A 27,254-nucleotide genomic window follows, 5' to 3' on the forward strand; every position below is an offset into this window, starting at 1 on the left:
ACAGTCTGAGGATCGCTTTGCTAGCTAGCACTGTCAACTCAGTGTTGTGGGGCCCTGGAGGGAGAGACAGTTCTGCCTGGGGAGCTTGGGAAAGACTACAGGAAGTAACATGTTAACTGAGATTCTGAGGAAGGTGAGCAGAAATTCCCCAGGTGGAGAAGGAAGCGTATTGCTAGTAGATAAAGCTGGGAGAAGTGAATGCTCATGGTGTGTGCCATCATAGGATTCCTGGGGAAATTTATTGGTAAATTAAGGTGGAGACACTTTGGTATTAAAATACATGTTGGGACGTTCCCATCCCTTCATCATCCTTAGTTCTCCCTACTTCAATTGCTATTTTGTGCCTTACCATCATTTTTAAAATAGTACTTTCATTAACATAATGAAATTCTGTATTTTTGTGAGACTAGTTATTTTCATTTTACAGTTGCTTTGCATCGCGTTGTTAGATTACATCTGTAGCGTGAGTGGAGAGATTGACAAATAAGTTTCTAGGATCGTTGGAGATAATTGCTGGTTTCTAAGAGGGATATAATAATAATGGTAACACTTATGTGAAGTGCTTATTACTAAGTGCTAAGCACTTTTCAGGCTTTATCTGTGTCACTTATTACTCATAACGGTGATGTAAGTACTCTTATTAACCTTGTTTGCTATAAGAGGAAGCGAAAGCACATTGTTTGAATGGAGAATAGTTTTATAAGTGATATGTTCGTAGTGACCTTTGTTTTCTCTGCACCTTTTTAAAAAAAAATAAATTTTTTTATTTATTTTTGGCTGCGTTGGGTCTTCATTGCTGCACGCGGGCTTTTTCTAGTTGCAGCGAGCGGGGGCTACCCTTTGTTGTGGTGCACGGGCTTCTCGTTATGGTGGCTTCTCTTGTTGCAGAGCATGGGCTCTAGGCGCGCGGGCTTCAGTAGTTGTGGCACATGGGCTTAGTTGCTCCGCGGCATGTGGGATCTTCCCGGACCAGGGCTCGAACCTGTCTCCCCTGCATTGGCAGGCAGCTTCTTAACCACTGCGCCACCTCTCTGCACCTTTTAACTGTAGACTTGGGAGGGCTGTTCGGCTTGAGTCTCAAGCTAAAATGGTCCTGATCACAAAAATTAATTTGATCTTGACTCTGTACTGTTTCCATTTTTCTCTGATGCATGTAGCTGCTATGTACAGAGTCATTTGTAAACGGAGAACCACTTTCATGAGTGAGGAATCATTGTACCTGGCTTGTGTTTAATGAGAGCGTGTTCACATTATACCTGGCACTACTCTCAATGTGACACTTCCCAGGAAGGGCATCTAGATGCTCCTTTAGAATAGCCATTTGGGGACTTCCCTGGTGGTGCAGTGGTGAAGAATCTGCCTGCCAGTGCAGGGGACACGGGTTCAAGCCCTGGTCTGGGAAGATCCCACATGCTGCAGAGCAACTAAGCCCGTGTGCCACAACTACTGAGCCCACGTGCCACAACTACTGAAACCTGTGCACCTAGAGCCCGTGCTCTGCAACAAGAGAAGCCACCGCAATGAGAAGCCCGCGCACTGCAACGAAGAGTAGCCCCTGCTCGTCACAACTAGAGAAAGCCCGCGCACAGCAATGAAGACCCAATGCAGCCAAATAAATAAATAAGTAGAATAGAATAGCCGTTTGTATAATAACTACACTGTCTTACAAGTAATGTGTAAAAATACATTAATATAGCTTTATCTCTTCATTTGTAGCCTATTGATAAGTCTGTAATTTTCTACATTGTGTATATATATGTTTCTATTAATTTTAAACCCCATTGATACAAAATAGAAAAATTTTGCCAATTTGTTTACAGATTACTGAATCTGGTCATTTCTATACAAATATTTTTGAATTGCTTGTAATCTCTTTATAACCACAGTTTTATTTGCTATATAATTATACACAACAGCCAAAAGGTAGAAGCAACCCAAATATCTATCAGCAGACGAACGGATAAACAGAATGGTATATACACATGATGAAGTATTATTTAGCCTTAAAAAGAAGGAAATTTTGACATATGCTACAGCATGGATGAGCCTTGAAGATATTATGCCAAGTGAAATAAGCTGGACACAGGAGGGAAAATATTGTATGATTCCACTTATATGAGGTCAGACTCCTAGAGAGAAGTCAAACTCCTAGAGAAAAAAAAGTAAAGTGGTGGTTGCTTGGAGTGCAGGTCGGGGGATGGGGAGTTACTGTTTAATGGGCACAGAATTTCCTTTTGGAAAGGTGAAAAAGTTCTGGAGATAGATGGTGGCAATGGCTGTAAAACGATGTAAATGTGCTTAATGCTACCGAACCGCACACTTAAAAATGGTTAAAATGGCAAATTTTATGTTATGTGTGTTTTACCACACTAAAAATTATAAAAATGTCCTGATATATCACTACTTATCTCTAAGTTGGCCATCTGAACCTAGTGAAATCCATTGATTCTAATAATTGTTAAATCTATTGCATCCAGAGTTAAGAGCCAAAAAACCCAAACCATAGCTTGGTCTCCCTGAAGTTTTCAGATGGCTAGACCGTGATGAACAGTGAATTTCATTAAGTCAGAATCCTTAAATGCTCATGTTCTCCTTGCCAACATTTTACACTAATAGTTCTGTTGTATAAATTAGTGTTCAGTTTAAAAGATACATAACTTTTTCTTTGAAATTTATTTATGCTTATGAAGAAGTATGGTCATAGGGAAACTCAGTTTACTAGAGTTTGCCACAGGAAGAGATAGAGAGATGCTTGGCATTGCTTATTATTCAATTAATTTTTTTCTCTTTCCAAAATTAGATCAAGAAAGTATTCTATCTTTATAAATGATTCTAGTTCAGAAGTGGGTTTTATGTGCTTTTTGTTAATCTCGAAATTAAGTGTTATTTTGATTGTCTTTGATAATGGAGCAGACCAGATTTAACTTTCGTGTTTATAAGTAAGTGCTTGCCTTCCAGCTTCCTAGTTCATTGTGTAAGAGGCATTCTATCTCTAGTCATTTTTCTTTTTTATTAAGGTAGAATTCACATAAAATTGACCATTTTAAAGCGAACAATTCAGTGACATTTTGTACATTAACAATGTTGTATGACTACCATCTCTGTCTAGTTTCAAAACATTTTTATCTCCCGAAAAGGAAACCCTGTACTCATTAAGCAGTTACTCATCCACTCTCCCTCCTGGTAACCACCAGTCTGCTTTTTGTTTCTATGGATGATTTACCTATTCTGGATGCAAGCTTACTTCGTTTTATTGTGCTTTTGCTTTACTGCATTTTTTTTTTTTTTTTTTTTTTTAACAAATTGAAGGTTTGTGGCAACCCTGCAGCTAGAAAGTCTTTTGGCGCCATTTTTCCAACAGCATTTGCTTACTTCATGTCTTTGTGTCACATTTTGGTAATTCATGCAATATTTCAAACTTTTTCATTATTATATTTGTTCTGGTGATTAGTGATCTTTGATATTACAACTGTAATTGTTGTGGGGTGACACGAACTGTGCCTATATAAGTGGGCAAACTTAATTGATAAATGTGTGTATTCTGACTGCCCCCCTGATCGGCTGTTCCCCGTTACGCTCCCTCTCCTTGAGCCTCCCTATTCCCTGAGATACAACAATATTGAAATTAGGCCAATTAATAGCCCTACAATGGCCTCTAAGTGTTCAAGTGAAAGGAAGGGTTGCACGTTCTCACTGTAAATCAAAAGCTAGAAATGATTAAGCTTGGTGAGGAAGGCATCTCCAAAGCTCAGCCTCTTGCACCAGTTAGCCAAGCTGGGAATGGAAAGGAAAAGTTCTTGAAGGAAATTAAAAGTTCTACTCCAGTGAACACATGAATGATAAGAAGGCACAACAGCCTTATGGTTGATATGCAGAAAGTTTTAGTGGTCTGGATAGATGATCAGACCAGCCACCACATTTCCTTAAGCCAAGGCCTAATCCATAGCAAGGCCCTCTCTTCAGTTCTTTGAAGGCTGAGAGAGGTTAAGGAAGCTGCAGAAGAAAAGTTTGAAGCTAGCAGAGGTTGGTTCATGAGGTTTATGGAAAGAAGCCATTTCTATACCATAAAAATGCAAGGTGAAGCTGCAAATGGTGATGTAGAAGCTGTAATAAGTTATCCAGAAGGTCTAGATAAGACAATGATGGTGGCTACACTAAACAACAGATTTTCAATGTAGACAAAACTCTCACAGCTAGAGAGGAGAAGTCAACGTCTGGCTTCAAGAACAGGCTGACCCTCTTGTTAGGGGCTAATGCAGCTGATGGCTTTAAGTTGAAGCTGATACTCATTAACCATTCCTAAAATCCTAGGGTCCTTGTGAATTATGGGCCTGTGCCCATAAATGGGAAAACAAAGCTTGGATGACAGCACATCAGTTTACAACATAATTTACTTAATGTTTTAAGCTCACTGTTGAGACCTAGTGCTCAGAAAAAAAGGATTCCTTCCAAATATTAATGCTCATTGACAATGCACCTGGTCACCCAAGAGCTCTGATGGAGATGTACAGTGAGATTAATACTGTTTGCACTCCAGCTAACACAACATCCATTCTGTAGCCGACAGATCAAGGAGTTATTTTGAATTTCAAGTCTTGTTATTTAAGAAATATATTTCATAAGGCTATAGCTGCCATAGTTAGTGATTCCTTTGATGGATCTGGATAAAGTAAAGCTGTTAAGAATATTTGTGATTCATAGGAAGAGGTCAAAATATCAACATACACAGGAGTTTGGAGGAAGTTGATTCTAATCCTCATGGATGACCTTGATTGGTTTAAGACTTCAGTGGAGGAAGCAACTGAAGATGTGGTGGAAATAGCAAGAGAACTAGAATTAGAAGTAGAGCCTGAAGATATGAATGAATTGCTGTAATCTCATGATCAAACTAACAGATGAGGAGTTGCTTTTTATGGATGAATAAAGAAAGTGGTTTCTGGAGATGGAATCTACTCCTGGCGAAGATACTGTGAAGGTTGTTGAAATGACAGTAAAGGATTTAGAATATTACGTAAACTTAGTTGATAAAGCAGGGCAGGGTTTGAGAGAACTAACTCCAATTTTGAAAGAAGTTCTACTATGGGTAAAATGGTATCAAACAGCATCACATGCTACCGAGAAATCGTTCATGAAAGGAAGAGCCAGTCGATGTAGGCAGACTTCATTGTTGTCTTATTTTGAGAAGTTGCCACGACCACCCCAACCTTCACCCTGATCAGTCAGCAGCATCAACATCAATGTAAGACCCTCCACCAGCATAAAGAGAATGACTGAAGGCTCAGATGATGGGTAGCAGTTTTTAGCAATAAGTTATTTTTAAATTAAGGTATATACATTGTTTACTTAGACATAGTGCTATTGCACACTTAATAGACTACAGTACAGTGTAAACATAACTTTTGTACATGATGTGAAACCAAAAGGTTTGTGTGACTCACTTTATTGCAATATTTGCTTTATTGCTGTGGTCTGGAACTGGATGTGCAATATCTCTGAGGTATGCCTGTATTTCATATCAGTGGAGTCATACAATATGTGGTCTTCTGTGTCTGGTTTCTTTCACTTAGCATAATGTTTTCTAGGTTAGTTCACGTAGCATGTATCAATACTTCACTCCTTATGATTGAGTAATATTCCTTATATGTGTATAACACAATTTGTTTATCCACTCATCTGTTGATTCTTTAGTCATTTTTAATTAAAAACATAATCTAAAACCAGCTTATTCATTCATACAGTGAACATTTATGAAGCATCCATTATGTGTCAGGCAATGTGTTGGGTCCCAAGGATGTAAAAATGGCCATGATTTATAATTATAATGTGATACCTGCTGTAGTAGAGGTGTAAACACAGTGTTTATACAACATAAGGGATGGAGTGGTTAACACTGCTTGACAGGTGGATTTAATTCATCTTGCAAGCAGATTTTTCTGATGGCAAAGAGAAGACTATATAGATGTATTTCGTCCATTATAACTGTAGATCTCTATATTTGAAATGATAAAGTAGGTTCTTGAGGAGAGTACTCTTTATGGTTCTACTACAGGTCACTGACAATAATTTTAGCTATTTTATTTCTAAGCTGTTTAGTCCCTCGTTATATATTGCCTAAGGGGATAAGTGTTCTCATAAACTAGTTCCTTGGTCTGCCTAAGAATAGACTAAGATGCGGTTGAGAGGCTTTTAGAGATTTGGGTTAGACTATACTTATCACCACAGATTGGTTATGTTCCAGTTGAATTCAGAGTGTATTAGCAGAACATAGGCAGCCATAAACTACCACCTTATATTTCTTTGAAGCCAACCTGCTACAAGAATGTTGAGTCAGTTTCTGAGAAGAAGAAATTCTCTGTACATATTACTTTTCTCCTTCAGCAATCTTATGCTGTTAACTTCAGTGTTGGCGCAGCTCTCTGTTCAGTTGTCAAAAATTGATAAATTAGTTTGAGATATAGAACTGGAATGAGTCTTATATGAAAGCCTTGGAAATATAAAGTATGGTGGGAACTATAGAAAGAACAGATTTACTAGAAGAGAGTACTGATGAGACATTAATGGGAGGTTTTTAAAAAAATTTTTCAGCCTACAACACAGCAGTCACCTCAGGATGAGCAGGAAAAGCTCTTGGATGAAGCCATACAGGCTGTGAAGGTCCAGTCATTCCAGATGAAGAGATGCCTGGTAAGAAGGACAATTGCAGTCTGTGTATTCCTGAGAACACATATGCAGTGTTCTCTAAAGTTGTATAGCACTACTGCTTCTGCTAAATCTAATCTTCAGTCCCACTTCCCTCAAGCACTGCTTGGAGCAGTTTCAACAGATTGCCCTGTTGAAATATTTACTTACCATTATATTTATGTTTTGAAATTGTCTGTCTTCCCTACCAGAATGTAAGCTCCATGAGGATGAGAGACCCTGACTCCTATTTACACATCACTATATTATCACCATACCCTATCTCACCTGAATTACTAGCCTCATTAGTACTGTACCTCAGAACTGAGGAGTACTTGACATATAATCGTTGCTTAATAAATATTGGTTGAACAAATGGATTTAAATGCTTTCAATTTGAATTATTCAGCTTTTGCCCCCTATCTTGAAGGCTTTTATTTCTGTCCTGAATAGGTACATTTTTTGCAGGAACTACCTTAAAAATTAGACCTATTTATATATTTTCATATTCTGAAAGGATAGGAGATTATCTGTATAGAAACTATAAATTCTCTGGATTAAAATTTAAGAAATGGAACCAAATAGGCTGGTACTTCAAGTTGTAAGTTGCTGTGTTGATGATGATAATAATATCTTGCCTTTGTAAAGTGTCTTAGAGTTTCTAAAGCTTAGTAATATGCTCTTTTAACCAATTGTATCTATTGTATTGCTTTTCTCGCAAACCAATTTGTAAAAACAAAACTCTTGGAATGAAGAAAATGGGTGAGCATGGAGCTTGCTATTGCTTGCTTCTGTCTCTTTCTGTGTATGAATAGTGTTTCCTGTATCTAAAGGAATTGTCTGCATTTATGTGTTAAGTGGGACACATGGACATTGTGAGGAGAGCATACTTAAAGGAGTAGTTATTCCAGACATCTCTGAAGAGTATTTAACCTATGACCAAACCATTGTCAGAATAGTATCTTGCTTCAAAAGGATCCATATGCCAGTTTTCTTGATTGCAGGTAAAATATGAATTGGTGGAGTTACAGTTTCAGAGTTGCTAGGGGTTGTAAAGACGAGTTATTGCCAGGAAGCTTGTGGGCCTAGATAAATTAGATTTGCTAAGCTTTGCAGCCCTGGTGAGGAATTATGTATCTTATTCTTTTCAGTAAAGAGAAGGCAAGGTGAAACTAAACTTGATTTTTATGTGATTGAAATAATTTAGGTGCTGTATACTTATAAAACTGTGTAACAGATCCTTGGTGAAAGAGTTTATATAACCAAGTTAAATGTTTATTTAAATTAAGCATTCTCACCAATTCTCTTGGTATTTCTGTAGGACAAAAACAAGCTTATGGATGCTCTGAAACATGCTTCTAATATGCTTGGTGAACTCCGGACTTCTATGTTATCACCAAAGAGCTACTATGAACTTTGTATCTTTTGAATGTTGAAGAATGAATATTTTGATCATACTTTTTTCTTGATAAGGCCATATTTTGTTTGTTCCTTAAGTTTTTCTGAAGTTGTGTTATTGTCTTAACCAAATAGTACTCCTTCTCCATGCAAATGTGCTCAGTGAGAAAAAGAAAAACTTAGTATCAGAAACCCTTTTTCTATGCTTAAATTTCAAGTGGGTTGTTGTTACATCTCAATTTTCAGACTCCCATGAAGGTTATTGAAAGTATTAGACAATTGGTTCTTTTTTTTTTTTTTTTTTTTTAATTTGTTTTGGGCTATGCTGGGTCTTTGTTGCTGTGCGCGGACTTTTCTCTATTTGCGGCAAGCGGCGGCTACTCTTCATTGTGGTGCGCAGGCTTCTCATTGCAGTGGCTTCTCTTGTTTCGGAGCACGGGCTCTAGGCTTGTGGGCTTCAGTAGTTGTAGCACGCTGGCTCAGTAGTGGTGGTTTGTGGGCTCTAGGGCATAGGCTCAGTAGTTGTGGCGCACGGGCTTAGTTCCTTCGCGGCATGTGGGATCTTCCCAGACCAGGGCTCGAACCTGTGTCCCCTGCATTGGCAGGCGGATTCTTAACTACTGCGCCACCAGAGAAGTCCCTAGGCAGTTGGTTCTTTAATGCTAAGATTTTGTAATGCAGGACTCCGAAATGGAAAGGAAATCAATGATTTGCCATTTCAAAATCCTTTAGTAGTCTGACAAGCAATCTTATTTTTGTTGCCTTGCTTTACCAGACATCTTTTAAAACCCTCATTTTAAAGTAGGGAAAGCCCAGAAGAAATTCTGTCTTTACTTAATTTAAAAATACTCTCATACATGAGTAACATTTAAGAAATCTGCCCAATATGGTAGTTCCCTGGTGGCCTAGTGATTAGGATTCTAGGTTTTCACTGCCATGGCCCAGGTTCAGTCCCTGGTTGGGGAACTAAGATCCCACAAGCTGCGTGGTGTGGCCAAAAAATAAAAAATAAATAAAATAAAGAAATGGCAATATCCAAAAAAAAAAAAAAAAAGAAATTTGCCCAATAATTTAATGACTCCAACAAGTTGCAGAATATTGCTTAGGTTGACTTAGCTTTGAATCCTTAATGATAATTAAAAGATATGGCTATTTCTGATGAACTGCACTACTTGGAAGTTTACCTGACAGATGAGTTTGCTAAAGGAAGAAAAGTGGCAGATCTCTATGAACTTGTACAGTATGCTGGAAACATTATCCCAAGGCTGTAAGTTATTAAGACTCTGAGGGCTTTTATATCTGCATTTCCCACTTTATGTTCTATCCTTTAAAATCAGCAGCTTTTTTAAACCAAGTTTAAGGTTATTTAATTTCTTAATGAATAGAGGTTAACATTTAGATAGTGATTTTTTAAAGGTTTTAGAGTATAATTAGTTTTACTTTTTATAGATTATTGAGGAACTTTAGAAATAGAAAAAATGGACATATTTTGTGTAATTTCTTGCTACTAGAAAAATTGATATAATAACAATTATAAGAGACCTAATATGTTTAAAGGGGATGATATATATATAAAAATGGAGGGGTGTCAGTACTAACAGTTATATTTTAAATCAAATGATATTTTCTTCATTATGCAGGAGAAAACCTGCTCCCTGTCTTGTTTTTTTAACGTTTGTATATGCTATGTTTGAATATTATCAAATTCTTGACTTGAGTATTTTATATTTCTAATCTAATGTTGCCTCATAATTCTTCTAGTTATCTGTTGATCACAGTTGGAGTTGTATATGTCAAGTCATTTCCTCAGTCCAGGAAAGATATTTTGAAAGACCTAGTAGAAATGTGCCGAGGTGTGCAGCACCCCTTGAGAGGTCTATTTCTTCGAAATTATCTACTTCAGTGTACCAGAAACATCTTACCTGATGAAGGAGAGCCAACAGAGTAAGTGCTTTTCTTTCTTGATTTAATTGTAGTATTTTTTTGTTGTAAAACATACAAAAAGTATAGAAAAGTATATAGAAAAAAATAAATATCAATAATTCTCCTGCCCAGAGTCAGCCACTGGTAGCATTTTGTGTATAGATTTCCTTTGAGACACAGAACTCCTCAGTATATATGGTATGATACAAAATGTACTGTTATAAAAATTATGTGTGGATTATTAGTACCTGCTTTTTTCATGTAACATAATTGAGAGCATTTTTCCATTCCATCAGATATTCTTTGAAAATGTGACTTTTTAAATGAGTTACATTTTGAAAATGGTATTTGTGATAAAATAATGAAATATGCTTAACTTTTTCTATGAGCTAGCCAGTTTTCATATTGTTTCTTGAATGTCTGTCAGTTTTTATAATTTGTCAACTTCTAGTTACCCCAGAGTATTAGTGATTTTAATTATCTGTGCCCATAAATTAGATATTAACTCCAAAACAGAAAACAAAAAGCCATTCAGAGAGAGCCCTATCTCTTATGTGACCAGTATTCCAGCATCCGAGTCCATTGTGCTTTTATCCCACAAAAAGGGCAAATGGTCAGCCTGCTGTGGTCTCATCCAGCTGGGTGAACTATTCATGAGACACATTCCCTTGATTGAGGAACTTAATTCCCTTTTTCTAAAGTTTATTTATTCATTTATTGCTAATGTGTATATTTTAGTGGTTTTTAGTATATCTGTATCCTTTCCTTTTCAAAAGAAAAACTTTAATAAAAATGTAACCAATGCAGAAGACAAAAAGTTTAAATGGTATAGAAAAGATAAAAATTTAACGGTGTAGAGCAGATGGTGAGGTTATTTGCTTTATTATGATTTGACTCAGTTTTGAGCATTTAATTAGGTGATCAGCAAAAAATTTTGAAAACTACTAAGTTCCCCATCTTAGGAGATGTAAAAATAAGGAGGAAATACTTGGTATCTTCCCTTGCAGAGCTTACAAAGCTTATACTCCAATTGAAAACATAAAATATTCAACAATAAAATGATGAGATAACAGTGACACTTGTAAGTGTCAACTTTTTAGGCCTTTTGAATTAATGGAATACAATTCCAAGAACAAGTTTAGTTGGCCCAGGAAAGGGAGTAGGGGAGGAAGCGTTTTGTCCCTTTACACTTGAACTATGTCCTCTCCCTGATATTTTTTTCTCTTGAGTGTGTTCCCTTGAAATTGAGCACTAAGCCAGTGAGGCTGAAAGTGTCTTTCATAAAGCATTTGGTGTATTAAAGAGGTAAGAAGGAAATACACAAAGAAGAGGAATAGTAGTAATTTTTCCTATAATTTAAATACTGTATATAAAGATTTTTCCATTTCTTTGCAGTGAAGAAACAACTGGTGATATCAGTGATTCCATGGATTTTGTACTACTCAACTTTGCAGAAATGAACAAGCTCTGGGTTCGAATGCAGCATCAGGGACATAGCCGAGATAGAGAAAAAAGAGAACGAGAAAGACAAGAACTAAGAATTTTAGTGGGAACAAATTTGGTGCGCCTCAGTCAGTTGGAAGGTGTAAATGTGGAACGTTACAAACAGGTTTATATCTTTTTACCGCTCATCTTTTCTTATGTCGTGAGATGTAAGTTGAAGTCTGATTTTTAAAATTGAAATATTTTTAAAAATAATATTACACTGAAAACCATTGACAATCAAAGAAGACTTAAATAAACTAAAAGATATATTTTGAGTCAGTGCTTGTGGATTGGAAGACTCAGTGTTATCAAGATACCAATTTTCTTTAAATTGAGATTTAGTTTGTTTTATAGATTTACTCTAAAGCTACAATAAGATAATGTGGTATTGGTGAAAGGGATAAACACATACATCAGTGGAGAATAAATCAGGAATTAGCAAACCTTTTCTGTAGAGGACCAGCTAGTAGATATATTTTGGTTTTGCAAGCCATATAGTTTGCAGCTACTAAATTCTGCCAATGTAGTGCAAAAGCAGGGAAATACAATGTGGAAACAATTTACAAAAATGGGCATTAAACTAGATGTGCTGACCCCTAGAAGAGATGATCCAGAATAGACCCACATGTATATAATCAGCTATTGTTGATAAGGGTGCAAAGGCAACCTTTTCAACAAGTGATTCTGCAACAATTGGACATCTGTATGCAAACAAAGCCTCTGAACTGCAACCCATTCTCATATTATGTAGAGAAACTAAAAAAAATTGATCAAAGTCATAAGTGTGAAATTTGCAACTATGAAACTTTTAGAAGAAAACATGAAGGAAATCTTTGTAACCTTGAATTACATGAAGCTTTCCTAGGACACAAAATGGACAAACCGTAAAAGAAAAAAAACTGATGACATGGACTTTGGCTTTTATGAAATAGAAACCCAGAATTTTTTATTTAAAAATTCTTCTGTAAAATTTCAAAGTTTAGTCTAGAAATGAAGTATAGGTCAGAAACATCCAAAATATGATTTTTAAACTAATAGTTCAAATGTATTATTAGAGGAGTGACTTAGGATTTTGAAAATAATTTTTTAACTCCTAAAAATTTTTTTTTCTCTTTTCAGATTGTTTTAACTGGCATATTGGAGCAAGTTGTGAATTGCAGGGATGCTTTGGCTCAAGAATATCTCATGGAGTGTATTATTCAGGTAGGTGAGAACATTTCAGGGTATTAAAGAACTCATTTTATATTTCATTAATTTTCATTGTTTTGGAAAAAAATCTTGATTGAAGAGAAATTAAGCTTTCCTGAATAAATCCCTTTCTCCTATTAATGTAACAATGTGGTCTTTGTATTGATGTGCTTTTCTCCCCAAAATGTAGGAAAGACTAACCTCCAAGTTTTCTAGGTATCGTTAGTTTTAGTTTAATTGTAGGTGTACTTTGGAATTGGTTCAAGATGGTGGAGTAGAAGGACTTGCGCTCACTCTCTTTTGCGAGAGCACCAGAATCACAACTCACTGCTGAACGATCATTGACAGGAAGCCACTGGAACTCACCAAAAAACATACCCCACATCCAGAGACTCCTACTGCAATGAGACAGTAGGAGGGGCACAATCAAGATAAAATCAATCCTGTAACCACTGGATGGGTGACTCACAAACTGGAGAACAATTATACCACAAAAGTCCACCCACTGGAGTGAAGGTTCTGAGCCCCACCTCAGGCTTCCCAACCTGGGGGTCCGGCAAAGTGAGGAGAAATCCCCAGAGAATCAGACTTTGAAGGCCAGTGGGGTTTGATTGCAGGACTTTGACAGGAACGGGGGGAACAGAGACTCTACTCTTGGAGGGCACACACAAAGTAGTGTGTGCACCAGGACCAAGGGAGAAGGAGCAGTGACACCACAGGAGACTGAACCAGACCTACCTGATAGTGTTGGAGGGTCTCCTACAGAGGCAGGGGGCAACTGTGGCTCACTGCGGGGACAAGGAAACTGGCAGCAGAAGTTCTGGGAAGTACTCCTTGGCGTGAGTCCTCCCAGAGTCCGCCATTAGCCCCACCAGAGTCTTGTAGGCTCCAGTGTTGGATCGCCTCAGGCAAAACAACCAACAGGGAGGGAACTCAGCCTCACCCATCAGCAGACAAGCGGATTAAACTTTTCCTGAGCTCTGCCTACCAGAGCAACACCCAGCTCTACCCACCACCAGTTCCTCCCAGCAGGAAACTTGCACAAGCCTCTTAGATAGGCTCATCCACCAGAGGGCAGACAGCAGAAGCAAGAACTACAGGCTTGCAGCCTGCCGAATGAAAACCACAATCACAGAAAGATAGACAAAATGAAAAGGCAGAGGACTATGTCCCAGATGAAGGAACAAGATAAAACCCCAGAAAAACAACTAAATGAAGTGGAGATAAGCAACCTTCCAGAAAAAGAATTCAGAATAATGATAGTGAAGGTGATCCAGGACCTCGGAAAAAGAATGGAGGCAAAGATTGAGAAGATGCAAGAAATGTTTAACAAAGACCTAGAAGAATTAAAGAACAAACAGATGAACAATACAATAACTGAAATGAAAAATACACTAGAAGAAATCAATAGCAGAATAACTGAGGCAGAGAAGAACGGGTAAGTGACCTGGAAGACAGAATGGTGGAAATCACTGCGGCGAAACAGAATAAAGAAAAAAGAATGAAAAGAAATGAAGACAGCCTAAGAGACCTCTGGGACAACATTAAACGCACAAACATTCGCATTATAAGGGTCCCAGAAGGAGAAGAGAGAAAGAAAGGACCCGAGAAAATATTTGAAGAGATTATAGTCGAAAGCTTCCCTAACATGGGAAAGAAAATAGCCACCCAAGTCCAGGAAGCACAGAGAGTCCCAGGCAAGATAAACCCAAGGAGAAACATGCTGAGACTCATAGTAATCAAATTGACAAAGATTAAAGACAAAGAAAAATTATTAAAAGCAACAAGGGCAAAATGACAACATACAAGGGAACTCCCATAAAGTTAACAGCTGATTTCTCAGCAGAAACTCTGCAAGCCAGAAGGGAGTGGCATGATATATTTAAAGTGATGAAAGGGAAGAACCTACAACAAATAATACTCTACCCAGCAAGGATCTCATTCAGATTCAACGGAGAAATCAAAAGCTTTACAAACAAGCAAAAGCTAAGAGAACTCAGCACCACCAAACCAGCTCTACAACAAATGCTAAAGAAACTTCTCTAAGTGGGAAACACAAGAGTAGAAAAGAACCTACAAAAACAAACCCAAAACAATTAAGAAAATGGTTATAGGAACATACATATCGATAATTACCTTAAATGTGAATGGATTAAATGCTCCAACCAAAAGACACAGACTGGCTGAATGGATACAAAAACAAGACCCTTATATATGCTGTCTAAGAAAAACCCACTTCAGACCTAGGGACACATACAGACTGAAAGGAGGGGATGGAAAAAGATATTCCATGCAAATGGAAATCAAAAGAAAGCTGGAGTAGCAATACTCATATCAGATAAAGTAGACTTTAAAATAAAGACTGTTACAAGAGATAAGGAAGGACACTACATTAATGATCAAAGGATCAATCCAAGAAGAAAACATAACAATTAAAAATATATATGCATCCAACATAGGAACACCTCGATACATAAGGCAAATGCTAACAGTGATAAAAGGGGAAATCAACAGTAACACAGTAATACTGGTGGACTTTAACAGCCCACTTACACCAATAGAGAGATCATCCAGACAGAAAATAAATAATAAACACAAGCTTTAAATGACACAATAGACCAGATAGACTTAATTGATTTTTATAGGACATTCTACCCAAAAGTGGAAGAATACACTTTTTTCTCAAGTGCACACAGAACATTCTCCAGAATAGATCACATCTTGGGTCAAAAATCAAGCCTTGGAAAATTTAAGAAAACTGAAATTGTATCAAGCATCTTTACTGACCACAACGCTATGAGATTATAAATCAGTTACAGGAAAAAAAAAAACTATAAAACACACAAACACATGGAGGCTAAACAGTGCACTGCTAAATAACCAAGAGATCACTGAAGAAATCAAAGAAGAGATTTAAAAATACCTAGAAACAACTGACAATGAAAACACAATGATCCAAAACCTATGGGACACAGCAAAAGGAGTTCTAAGAGGGAATTTTATAGCAATTCAAGCCCACCTCAAGAAACAAGAAAATTCTCAAATAAACAATCTAACCTTACACCTAAAGCAACTAGAAAAAGAAGAACAAACAAAACCCAAAGTTAGTAGAAGGAAAGAAATCATAAAGATCAGAGCAGAAATAAATGAAATAGAAACAAAACAATAGCAAAGATCAATAAAACTAAAAGCTGGTTCTTTGAGAAGATAAACAAAATTGATAAACCTTTAGCCAGGCTCATCAAGAAAAAGAGGGAGAGGACTCAAATCAATAGAATTAGAAGTGAAAAGGAGATGTTAACAATGGACACCACAGAAATACAAAGCATCGTAAGAGACTACTACAAGCAACTCTATGCCAATAAAATAGACAACCTGGAAGAAATGAACAAATTCTTAGAAAGATATAACCTTCCAAGACTGAACCAGGAAGAAATAGAAATTGTGAACAGACCAGTCACAAGTAATGAAATTGAAACTGTGATTAAAATCTTCCAGCGAAAGTCCAGGACCATATGGCTTCACAGGTGAATTCTGTCAAACATTTAGAGAAGAGCTAACACCCAGTCTTCTCAAACTCTTAATATTGCAGAGGAAGGAACACTCCCAAACTCATTCTACAAGGCCACCCTCACCCTGATACCAAAACCAGACAAAGATACGACAAAAAAAGAAAATTACAGACCAATATCACTGATGAATATAGATGCAAAAATCCTCAACAAAATACTAGCAAACAGAATCCAACAACACATTAAAAGGCTCATACACCATGATCAACTGGGATTTATCCCAGGGATGCAAGGATTCTACAATATATGCAAATCAATCAATGTGATACACCATATTAACAAATTGAAGGATAAAAACGATATGATTATCTCAGTAGATGCCACAAAAGCTTTTGACACAAGTCAACACCCATTTATGATAAAAAACTCTCCATAAAGTGGGCATAGAGGGAACCTACCTCAACATAATAAAGGCCATATATGACAAACCCACAGCAAACATCATTCTCAATGGTGAAAAACTGAAAGATTTTCCTCTAAGATCAGGAACAAGATAAGGATGTCCACTCTCGCCACTGTTATTCAACATAGTTTTGGAAGTCCTAGCCATGGCAATCCGAGAAGAAAAATAAATAAAAGGAATACAAATTGGAAAGGAAAAAGTAAAACTGTCTCTGTTTGCAGGTGACATGATACTATAGAAGATCCTAAAGATGCCACCAGGAAACTACTAGAGCTAATCAATGAATTTGGTAAAGTTGCCGGATACAAAATTAATACACAGAAATCTCTTGCGTTCCTATACACTAACAACGAAAGATCAGAAAAAGAAAATAAGGAAATAATCCCATTCACCATTGCAACAAAAAGAATAAAATACCTAGGAATAAACCTACCTAAGGAGTTATAAGACTATAAGACACTGATGAAAGAAATCAAAGGTGACACAAACAGATGGAGAGATATACCATGTTCTTGAATTGGAAGAATCAATATTGTGAAAATGACTGTACTACCTAAAGCAATCTACAGATTTAATTCAATCCCTATCGAATTACCAATGGCATTTTTTACAGAACTAGAACAAAAAGTCTTAAAATTTGTATGGATATACAAAAGACTCCGAATAGCCAAAGCAATCTTGAGAAAAAAAAATGGAGCTGGAGGAATCAGACTCCCTGACTTCAGACTGTAGTACAAAGCTACAGTAGTCAAGACAATTTGGTACTGGCACAAAAATAAAAATATCAATGGAACAGGATAGAAAGCCCAGAGATAAACCCATGCACATATGGTCACCTTATCTTTGATAAAGGAGGCAAAAATATACAATGGAGAAAAGACTGTCTCTTCAATAAGTGGTGCTGGGAAAACTGGACAGCTACATGTAAAAGAATGAAGTTAGAACACTTCCTAACACCATACACAAAAATAAACTCAAAATGGATTAAAGACCTAAATGTAGGACTGGACACTATAAAACTCCTAGAGAAAAACACAGGAAGAACACTCTTTGACATAAATCACAGCAAGATCCTTTTTGACCCACCTCCTAGAGTAATGGAAATAAAAACAAAAGTAAACAAATGGGACCTAATGAAGCTTAGCAGCTTTTGCACAGCAAAAGAAACTATAAACAAGACAAAAAGACAACCCTTGGAATGGGAGAAAATATTTGCAAACAAATCAGCAAACAAGGATTAATCTCCCAAATATATAAACAGCTCGTGCAGCTCAATATCAAAAACACAACCCAATCAAAAAATGGACGGAAGACCTAAATAGACATTTCTCCAAAGAAGACTACAGATGGCCAAGAGGCACATGAAAAGCTGCTCAACATTACTAATTATTAGAGAAATGCAAATCAAAAGCACAGTGAGGTATCACCTCACACCGGTTAGAATGACCATCATCAGAAAATCTACAAACAATAAATGCTGGAGAGGGTGTGGAGAAAAGGGAACCCTCTTGCACTGTTGGTGGGAATGTAAATTGATACAGCCACTATGGAGAACAGTATGGAGGTTCCTTAAAAAGCTAAAAATAGAATTACCATATGACCCAGCAATTCCACTACTGGGCATATACCCAGAGAAAACCATAATTCAAAAAGACACATGCGCCCAAATGTTCATTGCACACTATTTACAATAGCCAGGTCATGGAAGCAACCTAAATGCCCATTGACAGATGAATGGATAAAGAAGATGTGGTACATATATACAGTGAAATATTACTCAGCCGTAAAAAGGAATGAAATTGGGTCATTTGTAGGGACGTGGATGGACCTAGAGACTGTCATACAGAATGAAGTAAGTCAGAAAGAGAAAAACAAATATCGTATATTAGCTTATATATGTGTAATCTAGAAAAATGGTACAGATGAACTGGTTTGCAAGGCAGAAACAGAGACACAGATGTAGAGAACAAACGTATGGACACCAAGTGGGGGAAGCGGGGGTGTGGGGTTGTGGTGGTGGGAAGAATTGGGAGATTGGGATTGACATACATACACTAATGTGTATAAAATAGATAACTAATAAGAACCTGCTGTATCGCACCGGGAGCTCTACTTTGCTGTACAGTAGAAACTAACACAACGTTGTAAAACAACTATACCTCAATTAAAAAAAGAAAAAAAGGAAATAAAGACAGAGTTGTTAACAGTGCCAGATGGGGCCATATTGGAAGCTGAGGCAAAGGAAAAATACTGATCTTCCTTAACTTAAAATTTTGATATTTTGGTTTGTCATTTTTGACATTACTGAGTCTCATTTTTCTTACCTGTGAAATGGGACTAACAGAAATCCTTGTAAAATTGTCAGGAGCATTAAATAGATAAATAAATATAAACCTGGAAAAAAAAATCATAGCTGTACTTTGGTTAATAGAATATTTCTTTCTGGGGTTATGTTTTGAGAGGCTTAAAAGTGATGTATTTGAATTTGGTTGTATAAGATTAAAATGATTTTTTTCCCACAATATGAACTTTAAATACTAAGTCCAGAATATTGTGTGAAATGCTTTTTCTAATTGATTTTTACTATTTGGTTTTAGTAATAATTTAGTATTATTTGATTTTCAGGTTTTCCCTGATGAATTCCACCTTCAAACTTTGAATCCTTTTCTTCGGGCCTGTGCTGAGTTACACCAAAATGTAAATGTGAAAAACATAATCATTGCTTTAATTGATAGGTAAGACTTTCCAACACTGGAGGGCAGATGTTCTGACTTGGGAATAATGAATTTAAAACATTTTTGTGAATTCTTTTTTTCTGTTCCATCTTTATTAATATTTTTGATGTAGTTACACTAGTTCTGTAAGTCTGAGTACTTACTAAGTGCTTGTCTAGCTTATGCATGAAATAAGTTTAGCTCTTAATTGTACAGGGGTCATGGAGGTAATATATTTTAATCTATGCATTTACTTGTCATTTAAAGACATTATACAGACCTAAGATGTTATAAATCCAAATTTTATAAATCCAAAGATCACTGAAGAGCAAAGCTTGTTTCTTACCATGATGAAAGTATCTTGGGCTTCCCTGGTGGCACAGTGGTTAAGAATCCGCCTGCCAATGCAGGGGACACAGGTTTGATCACTGGTCCAGGAAGATCCCACGTTCCATGGAGCAACTAAGCCCGTGCGCCACAACTACTGAGCCTGTGCTCTAGAGCCTGTGAGACACAACTACTGGGCCCACGTGCCACAGCTACTGAATCCCGTGTGCCTAGAGCCTGTGCTCCGCAACAAGAGAAGCCACCACAATGAGAAGCCGACACACCACAATGAAGAATAGCCCCTGCTCACTGCAACTAAAGAAAGCCCGCGTGCAGCAATGAAGACCCAGCACAGCCAAAAATAAATAAATTAATTAATTAAAAAAAAAAAAGAAAGTTATCTTTCAGTGGGAACCAGTTTGATCTGGAGTCTTCTTTATCAAGTAGCCATAAATATAGATTATTAAGAATGTTCAGGTAATCACTGCATCATCACATGTTTTTAAAGAAGAATTTTCAAGTATTAAAAATGTTAGTAAATCCTCTTTATGTTTAAGTTTGACTTCTTTAGCCCTTGGTCTTTGTTAAAAGTATAAAACTTGGCCTTCAATGATAGCTTTAATGAGTGCCTGCTGGGTACTAGTACATAGTATGTGTCCTGCTTGTGAGCATACGCTCATTAACATTATGAAACCAGAAACCCAAGGGAAGATTTATTTCTGCAAATACTTTTTATTATATTTTAAATATCTAAGTTACTAGTTTTAAAGTCTGAGAATTTATATAGCAGAATTCTCCAAATTATCTTGTCAGGCCTGGACATTAAGAATTATAAGTTACTTGGGCATGCTCTTTTTTTTTTTTTTTTAAACATTTCTCTTTTTTTATTAATTTATTTTATTTTTTGGCTGCACTATGTGTTAGTTGCGGCATGTGGGATTTTCGTTGAGGCATGCGGGATCTTTTGTTGTGGCGTGTGGGCTTCTTTCTAGTTGTGGTATGCGGGTTTTCTCTCTCTTGTTGTGGTGCGCGGGCTTCTTTCTAGTTGTGGTATGCGGGTTTTCTCTCTCTTGTGGCATGCGGGCTCCACGGCGCATGGGCTCTGTAGTTTGCGGCACACAGGCTCTAGTTGAGGCGTGCGAGTTCAGTAGTTGTGGCCTGCAGGCTAAATTCCCCTGCGGCATTTGGGATCTTAGTTCCCCAGCCAGGGATCCCACCCGCGTCCCCTGCACTGGTAGGTGGATTCTTTACCACTGGACCACCAGGGAAGTCCTCTATTTGGGAATACTCTTAATGGAAGCTAATAACTGGATTGTCCTATGTTGGGTGTAATGTCACTTAACCGTTTCTGTCAGTAGTGGTTCTTCTGTGCATAACAAAATGTGGGTCTAGTTGTAACCATGATAAACACTTAGTGATAATGGAACAGACGTTATTTTGTATAGTTTAAGATGTGGTAAATAGATGTTAACTTTACTACTTTTAGAATTAGTTGTGTTTTAAACTTTTCAGTAGTAAAAATGCAGTGTCTTAAAAGAGTCTAGGTACTTTTTATATTTTAAAGATTATTTTTTATAATCATGGCTGTTGAATACATTTGTCACATTTAATACATTTCTATCCATATCTACTTAATTAATTTGGCAGAATTGGCCTGTTGAAAATTTGTTGTGTATGGTATAAAGTAAGAATGCAGTGAAATAAGGCATCATTGGTAAAACTGTTCCATTAAAAATGAATTGAGGGAATGGTCAGCTACATTCCATGTCCTTTTTAAAAATCTTTTTAGGAGAAAGGTTCTAGGGGAAATACACTTGGAGAAAATACAGAACAGCATAAAGAATAAAATGTCATCCATGATCCCACTACCCAGATCCCTATATCCTTTTAAATAAAGATTATTTTCTTTTTTAGATTAGCTTTATTTGCTCACCGTGAAGATGGACCTGGAATTCCAACAGATATTAAACTTTTTGACATATTTTCACAGCAGGTGGCTACAGTAATACAGGTTTGTATGGCTTTGTTCCTAAGTTCTCAAAACTTTCAAACTTCTCAGGTGGTAGATCCTTTTCTAATTGTTTAAAATAAATTCCATGGTTTTCTGAACATTCCAGTCTAGACAAGACATGCCTTCGGAGGACGTTGTATCTTTACAAGTCTCTCTCATTAATCTCGCTATGAAGTGTTATCCTGATCGTGTGGACTACGTTGATAAAGTTCTAGAAACAACAGTGGAGATATTTAATAAGCTCAACCTTGAACAGTAAGTCAAACATTTTTGTAAAAACCTTTGTAAAGCACTTTTTTGTCCCAGATTTATTTTTCTTTTGCAATTCCTTTTTGAAATGTTAGCATTCATCTTGTTTTAAGTATTTGTTAGATCGACATGCTTGGTACTAATCAGGGCAGAAAGTGGCAACCAACTGCTGGCTGTGTACATTGATCAAGTAGTGGCACTCATAGACCATAGCAGTCTTCAGGAACCAGTGTCTCCAATTCAGACCCCTTTGTATATATGGGTGAGTTAGTTTTTAAACTGGTAAGGAAGCTATTTATATCAAGCAGTATTTCCATGAGAAGTGGTTTCCTACAGATGAGTAAGTTGTGAAAAAATTAGGGAGGCATGTATGTATTTAAGGTGTGGAAATTAATTGGTTTAAATTTTTCTCTATTTTGAGCTTGGATTTTGATACCATCAAGGATAGTATAATATTCTATTGTCTTCTTGCATCTTCTTCAACTATGCTGTCCTGGACCTGTTGCATCCTCTAGTGGCCACTGTGGACAGTTCTGATCCCGTTATGTTTTCCCAGCAGTCCTCTTACTGTCCCATCCTCCACTGCTTCTGAACATGTGGTCAATTTAGGCCCCTCCTTGCCCTGTACCCCTCCTTGCCCTATGTATATAGGCCCCTGTATATACTCATGTAATCTTTCCGCTTTCCATCTCTCCTCCAGTGGTTTAGTTAACATCTGGAAGATTTCTTCTTTTTCTTTTACTTCTTTTTATTCCCCCTTTTTCTTTTTGTCACTCCCATTTTTTGTGAACTGAAAAACATTCCAGATCTTGAATAAGTGATGTATCTATATCTTTCCCCACTAAGTGAGTTTTAAAGTAAAATTAGACAAAATAAAAAATTAGAAATCCCAACCTCTAAAGGTCTTATAAATGCCTGGATATTCCTCAGCCCCCATGGAATGTTCCTAATTTCATCCTGCTTTTCCTTAGTCATCAACATCTGATGCAGAAGAAATAATTTATGTGTTTTTCTATTTTGTTGAATTGCTATTTTTGCATGGCTTTGTCACCCTGAATATACCGTACTTATTGGCTGCCCTAGAAACCTAACTACGACTTAAAATACTTCCCTTAGAAATACCACATTCTAGACAGGCATTTTAACTCCAGGTATACAACCTGTTTATGAATTGGAGATTAGCATAACTTATTGTATCAATAGGACATTAATAGATGAATAAATGTGTTTAGACAGACATCTGGAAGTCATTGGGGTGTTTTGGGGTGGTGTGATTCACTTGACCCATTTCCTTTAATATTATAAATGAAAAATTTCAAATTTTTGTGAATCAAGTGCTGTTTGTGTATATAAGAAGTTAATTTCATTCACTAAAGGGCTGCTGTTTTTCTTTTTGCAGTATTGCTACCAGTAGTGCAGTTTCAAAGGAGCTCACCAGACTTTTGAAGATACCTGTTGACACTTACAACAATATTTTAACAGTCTTGAAATTAAAACATTTTCACCCACTCTTTGAGTACTTTGACTACGAGTCCAGAAAAAGCATGAGTTGTTATGTGCTTAGTAATGTTCTGGATTTTAACACAGAAATTGTCTCTCAAGACCAGGTAAGAGAATACCCACATGCTTTATTAGAGAAACAGAGACAATGTAGTTATGGTGTTAGACCTTGAGACAAACACATGAGATAGGCGGGGAGGGTAATTTACTACTAAAAAAAGTTACAAGTAGCTTATTCATTATATAAATGAGAAAATTGGAGATGTATAAAGAAGAAATGATAAAATAACTATAATCCCACCAGGAAGAGAGGTCCATTGATTAACTATTGATTAACATTTGGTACGTCTCTTTCTACACGTTTATATGTGTACCAACATGCATATACTTTCACACAGAAGAAGGAATTATGTTGTTGATACTGTTTCGTAACTACTTTACACAACTAGAAACGCTTTTGTCAGTGGCATTATATGCTGATTGTTTCACCCTAGTGGGTTTCTGTCTCCCATGATACAGGTGGATTCCATAATGAATTTGGTATCCACGTTGATTCAGGATCAGCCAGATCAACCTGTAGAAGACCCTGACCCAGAGGACTTTGCTGATGAGCAGAGCCTTGTGGGCAGATTCATTCATCTTCTACGGTCTGAGGACCCTGATCAGCAGTACTTGGTATGAGTTAACTCTTACTATACCCCTTCAACAACTTCTAGTGAAGTCATGTGTAGATGTGTCTCAAATGGTCTAATCCAGTTTGTGGTATTAAAAGGTTTTGAAAGAATTGAAACTGAATAAGAGATTAACTGAACTTTATGATTAAATGCATAATTGTTTGTAAACTTCTGGAGCTTATGAAGAACAAGTTGGTTGCTGTCATTTCTTTTGAAGACTTCTTAAGAACTGTAGAAAAACCTATCTTCCTTTAGTTGGGTGTCCAATAATCAGTCCATGTTCATTTTCTTTTTGAACTGTGTGTTGCTTTTAGAATTGTTCATTTGTTTTTCATAATAAACTTTTAAAGTATGAGTAAAATCCTTATATTCAACTGTGTATATGTTTCCAAGGTTTGCAAATAGAAGTTGTTTGTGTTTGCCACATGGAAAATGTGTGAAGACTTTAAAATTAAAATTGCCTTTTTCTTAACCCCCTTTTCCTGGCAAAAAACAATCAGATGAGATTCTCCCTTTCTTTATCCTTAGCCCTCAATAAACCTTTGTGAAATGAATAAAACATGTTGCCTGAGTAGGAGTATTGGTGACTGATACTGGACAATTTATGTTTATGAAAGGTAGCACATATGGCTGCCTAATTATCGTTTGGGCAAAGTAGTTTAACCATTGTTGGATGCATGAGGCTAAGTGTTAGTAATGAAGAACACCTTTATTTGAGGATGAGTCCTGACTTTCTTCCTGTGTTGACTTTGTCATAGTTGACACTCTCGTACTCCTTCATAGCCATTGTGAAAAAAAAGCTGATTTCTGTTGGTAGTGCGATAGTCTTCGACTTGGCATAGTGTCAGATAATCTGTGCACTGTGTGTGATCTATACCTAGTGGCTGGCCCCATTGTTCAGATGTTTTAACTGATTTCCTTATGTTTCTGTGTCACATACACACATGGCCTATGTGTGTTTTCATTTTTTGTTGTATACCAAATGTAGTAGTTAGGAAGTATGCTTTCCACCTGTGGCCAGTTGGTTATGCCATGTACAGAAACACCTTTAAGGTGAGGACCATTAGCTGTGACTTACCCAAGGGGGAATGCATTCTCTTCCTATCCATCTATGATTGTCAGAGAAATTTATAAAACCTGAATATGTCACACACTGTGACACACATATTAAGTTATTTCATGAATTCTTGTGGTTTTTTTCTGAAACAACCAGACATTTGTTTCCTCATGGCTCTTTTTTAAAGTGTATTACCATTTCCCTTGACTTACATGGTCTTAATATTTTTCTGAAGTAGGAGGTGTGATATACCAGCAATATGCATATTTTTTGTATCATAATAATAGCCAATATTTTGAGTACATGCCTTGTGTTAGTACTGGTAACACTTTACATCTGCTACTTGATCTTCCCAGCAACCCTAAGAGAAATATACTACCCCATTTTTCAAATGAAACTTACAGCTAAGAGAAGGTAAATACTAATGTGCCTATGGTCACACAGATAGTAAGTGTTAGAATCTACTTTTAAATGTATCTGTCTTCAGAGCCTGTGCTCTTTATCAACACAGTATACTTCTTACATGTGTATATGAACATGTATTTATATCTGCCCCTGACTAGCTGTGTAACTTTGGGCAAGTTATACAACCTCTTTGAACCTCAGTCTTCCCCATTTGTGAAATGGGGTTAGTATTTGTCTCTAGGGTGATTGTGATGACTCGGCAAGATAAGAAATGTAAAAGTATACCATGAAGTCTAGTATATCATATATATTCAAAAAATGGTAGCAATCATGATGATTAGAGCCCCCATTTAATTTTATAAATGATTAATTATAGTTTCTGTAATTACAGAAAAGATTAATGGGTTTTGTTTGTTTTGGTCAGATTTTAAACACAGCACGAAAACATTTTGGAGCTGGTGGAAATCAACGGATTCGCTTTACACTGCCACCTTTGGTATTTGCAGCTTACCAGCTGGCTTTTCGCTACAAAGAGAATTCTAAAGTGGTGGGTTTACTTTTAAGTATGTCACTAATTTTTTCCCTTTTTCCTCTGTGTATGTGTTTTAGTTTATCATTATAGAAAATTTCAAACATATACAAATAGATAATGGTGTAATAAAATCCCAGTTTCAATAACTCTCCATTCATTACTCATCCTGTGTAATACTTAAGTATCACTATTGACAATAGTGATGTTGGTAGATTACATACTAGTTGAGGAATCACATAAAAAACACTTAGAAATGAAAGATTAAAACAGTTTAAATTTATGTTAGAAGTTTTTCCTGTGTCTAAAGATCACTTGTGAGACATCTATAAGTTTATTACAAAATGGCTCAGAATGCTTTAGTTTCTCAAGAACGATTTTATTTTCTTGGGAGTCTTTATGAAGTACTAATTCTGAAGTGATACAGTAATCTTATTCAGAAGTTGCAGTACATAACAAGTAAGGTCTAATTCACGTTAGCTTTGTGTAATGAAAGGGCCCAGCATTGCATAATTGCTGCTCTCTAAAAGCCTGTAATTGAGTAATTTTATGAGTTGTGTACATTTTTTAATGATCTTAGTCCTTTTACAAGCAGGATTATGGCTAAGTCTTCAGTGGTGTACTTTTGTAGAAAATATCCTAATCTGGGAGTTCCCTGGCGGTCCAGTGGTTAGGACTCTGTGCTTTCACTACCGAGGGCCTAGGTTGCATCCCTGATTGGGGAACTAAAATCCCACAAGCCTCACGGTGCAGCCAAAAAAAAAAAAAACCTAATCTAATGTACCTGAAAGCTGGACAGTCAGGTTTACATTAAGGAACAAACACCATAAACTTAATTTTCTAATAATGGAGAAACAAGGTATATTCAGTAGACTTACCAGTATGACATAGCATGCCTTTGGCCAGTTTTTATGAGGCCAGCCTCTCAAGTAGTTTCTTTTTCCCAGTATTTTATGGATAGATGTTTGTGAATGTAACAATAAAAAAAGCAACAAGCATTTACTTACTATGTGCTGTACACTGTGACAAGGAGTATAAACTTGGATTCTTGCATTTAGTCCTTGTAAAAGTCTGTGACTATTATCCTCTCTTAAAAGTGAAAAGAATCAATTGCATTAATAAGAAATTTGGATGGTCAAAC

The 27,254-nt window shown here is 36.6% G+C and overlaps 1 protein-coding gene across 1 annotated transcript in view; it reads left to right on the top strand.

Moving 5' to 3' along the window:
- VPS35 (VPS35 retromer complex component) overlaps positions 1-27,254 on the top strand; it is a 33,371-nt gene that overhangs the window by 1,666 nt on the left and 4,451 nt on the right. The window contains exons 2-13 of the mRNA XM_082366810.1: positions 6,586-6,684; positions 8,000-8,096; positions 9,220-9,343; positions 9,838-10,020; positions 11,395-11,608; positions 12,604-12,687; positions 19,273-19,382; positions 21,603-21,699; positions 21,806-21,954; positions 23,348-23,555; positions 23,968-24,123; positions 26,009-26,131. Of these exons, the coding sequence (XP_082222936.1) occupies positions 6,586-6,684; positions 8,000-8,096; positions 9,220-9,343; positions 9,838-10,020; positions 11,395-11,608; positions 12,604-12,687; positions 19,273-19,382; positions 21,603-21,699; positions 21,806-21,954; positions 23,348-23,555; positions 23,968-24,123; positions 26,009-26,131 (1,644 nt within the window). The remainder of the gene's footprint in view (positions 1-6,585; positions 6,685-7,999; positions 8,097-9,219; positions 9,344-9,837; positions 10,021-11,394; positions 11,609-12,603; positions 12,688-19,272; positions 19,383-21,602; positions 21,700-21,805; positions 21,955-23,347; positions 23,556-23,967; positions 24,124-26,008; positions 26,132-27,254) is intronic.

This window comes from Balaenoptera borealis (assembly GCF_965194805.1).
Source record: "Balaenoptera borealis genome assembly, chromosome: 19".
NCBI classification, from domain to species: domain Eukaryota; kingdom Metazoa; phylum Chordata; class Mammalia; order Artiodactyla; family Balaenopteridae; genus Balaenoptera; species Balaenoptera borealis.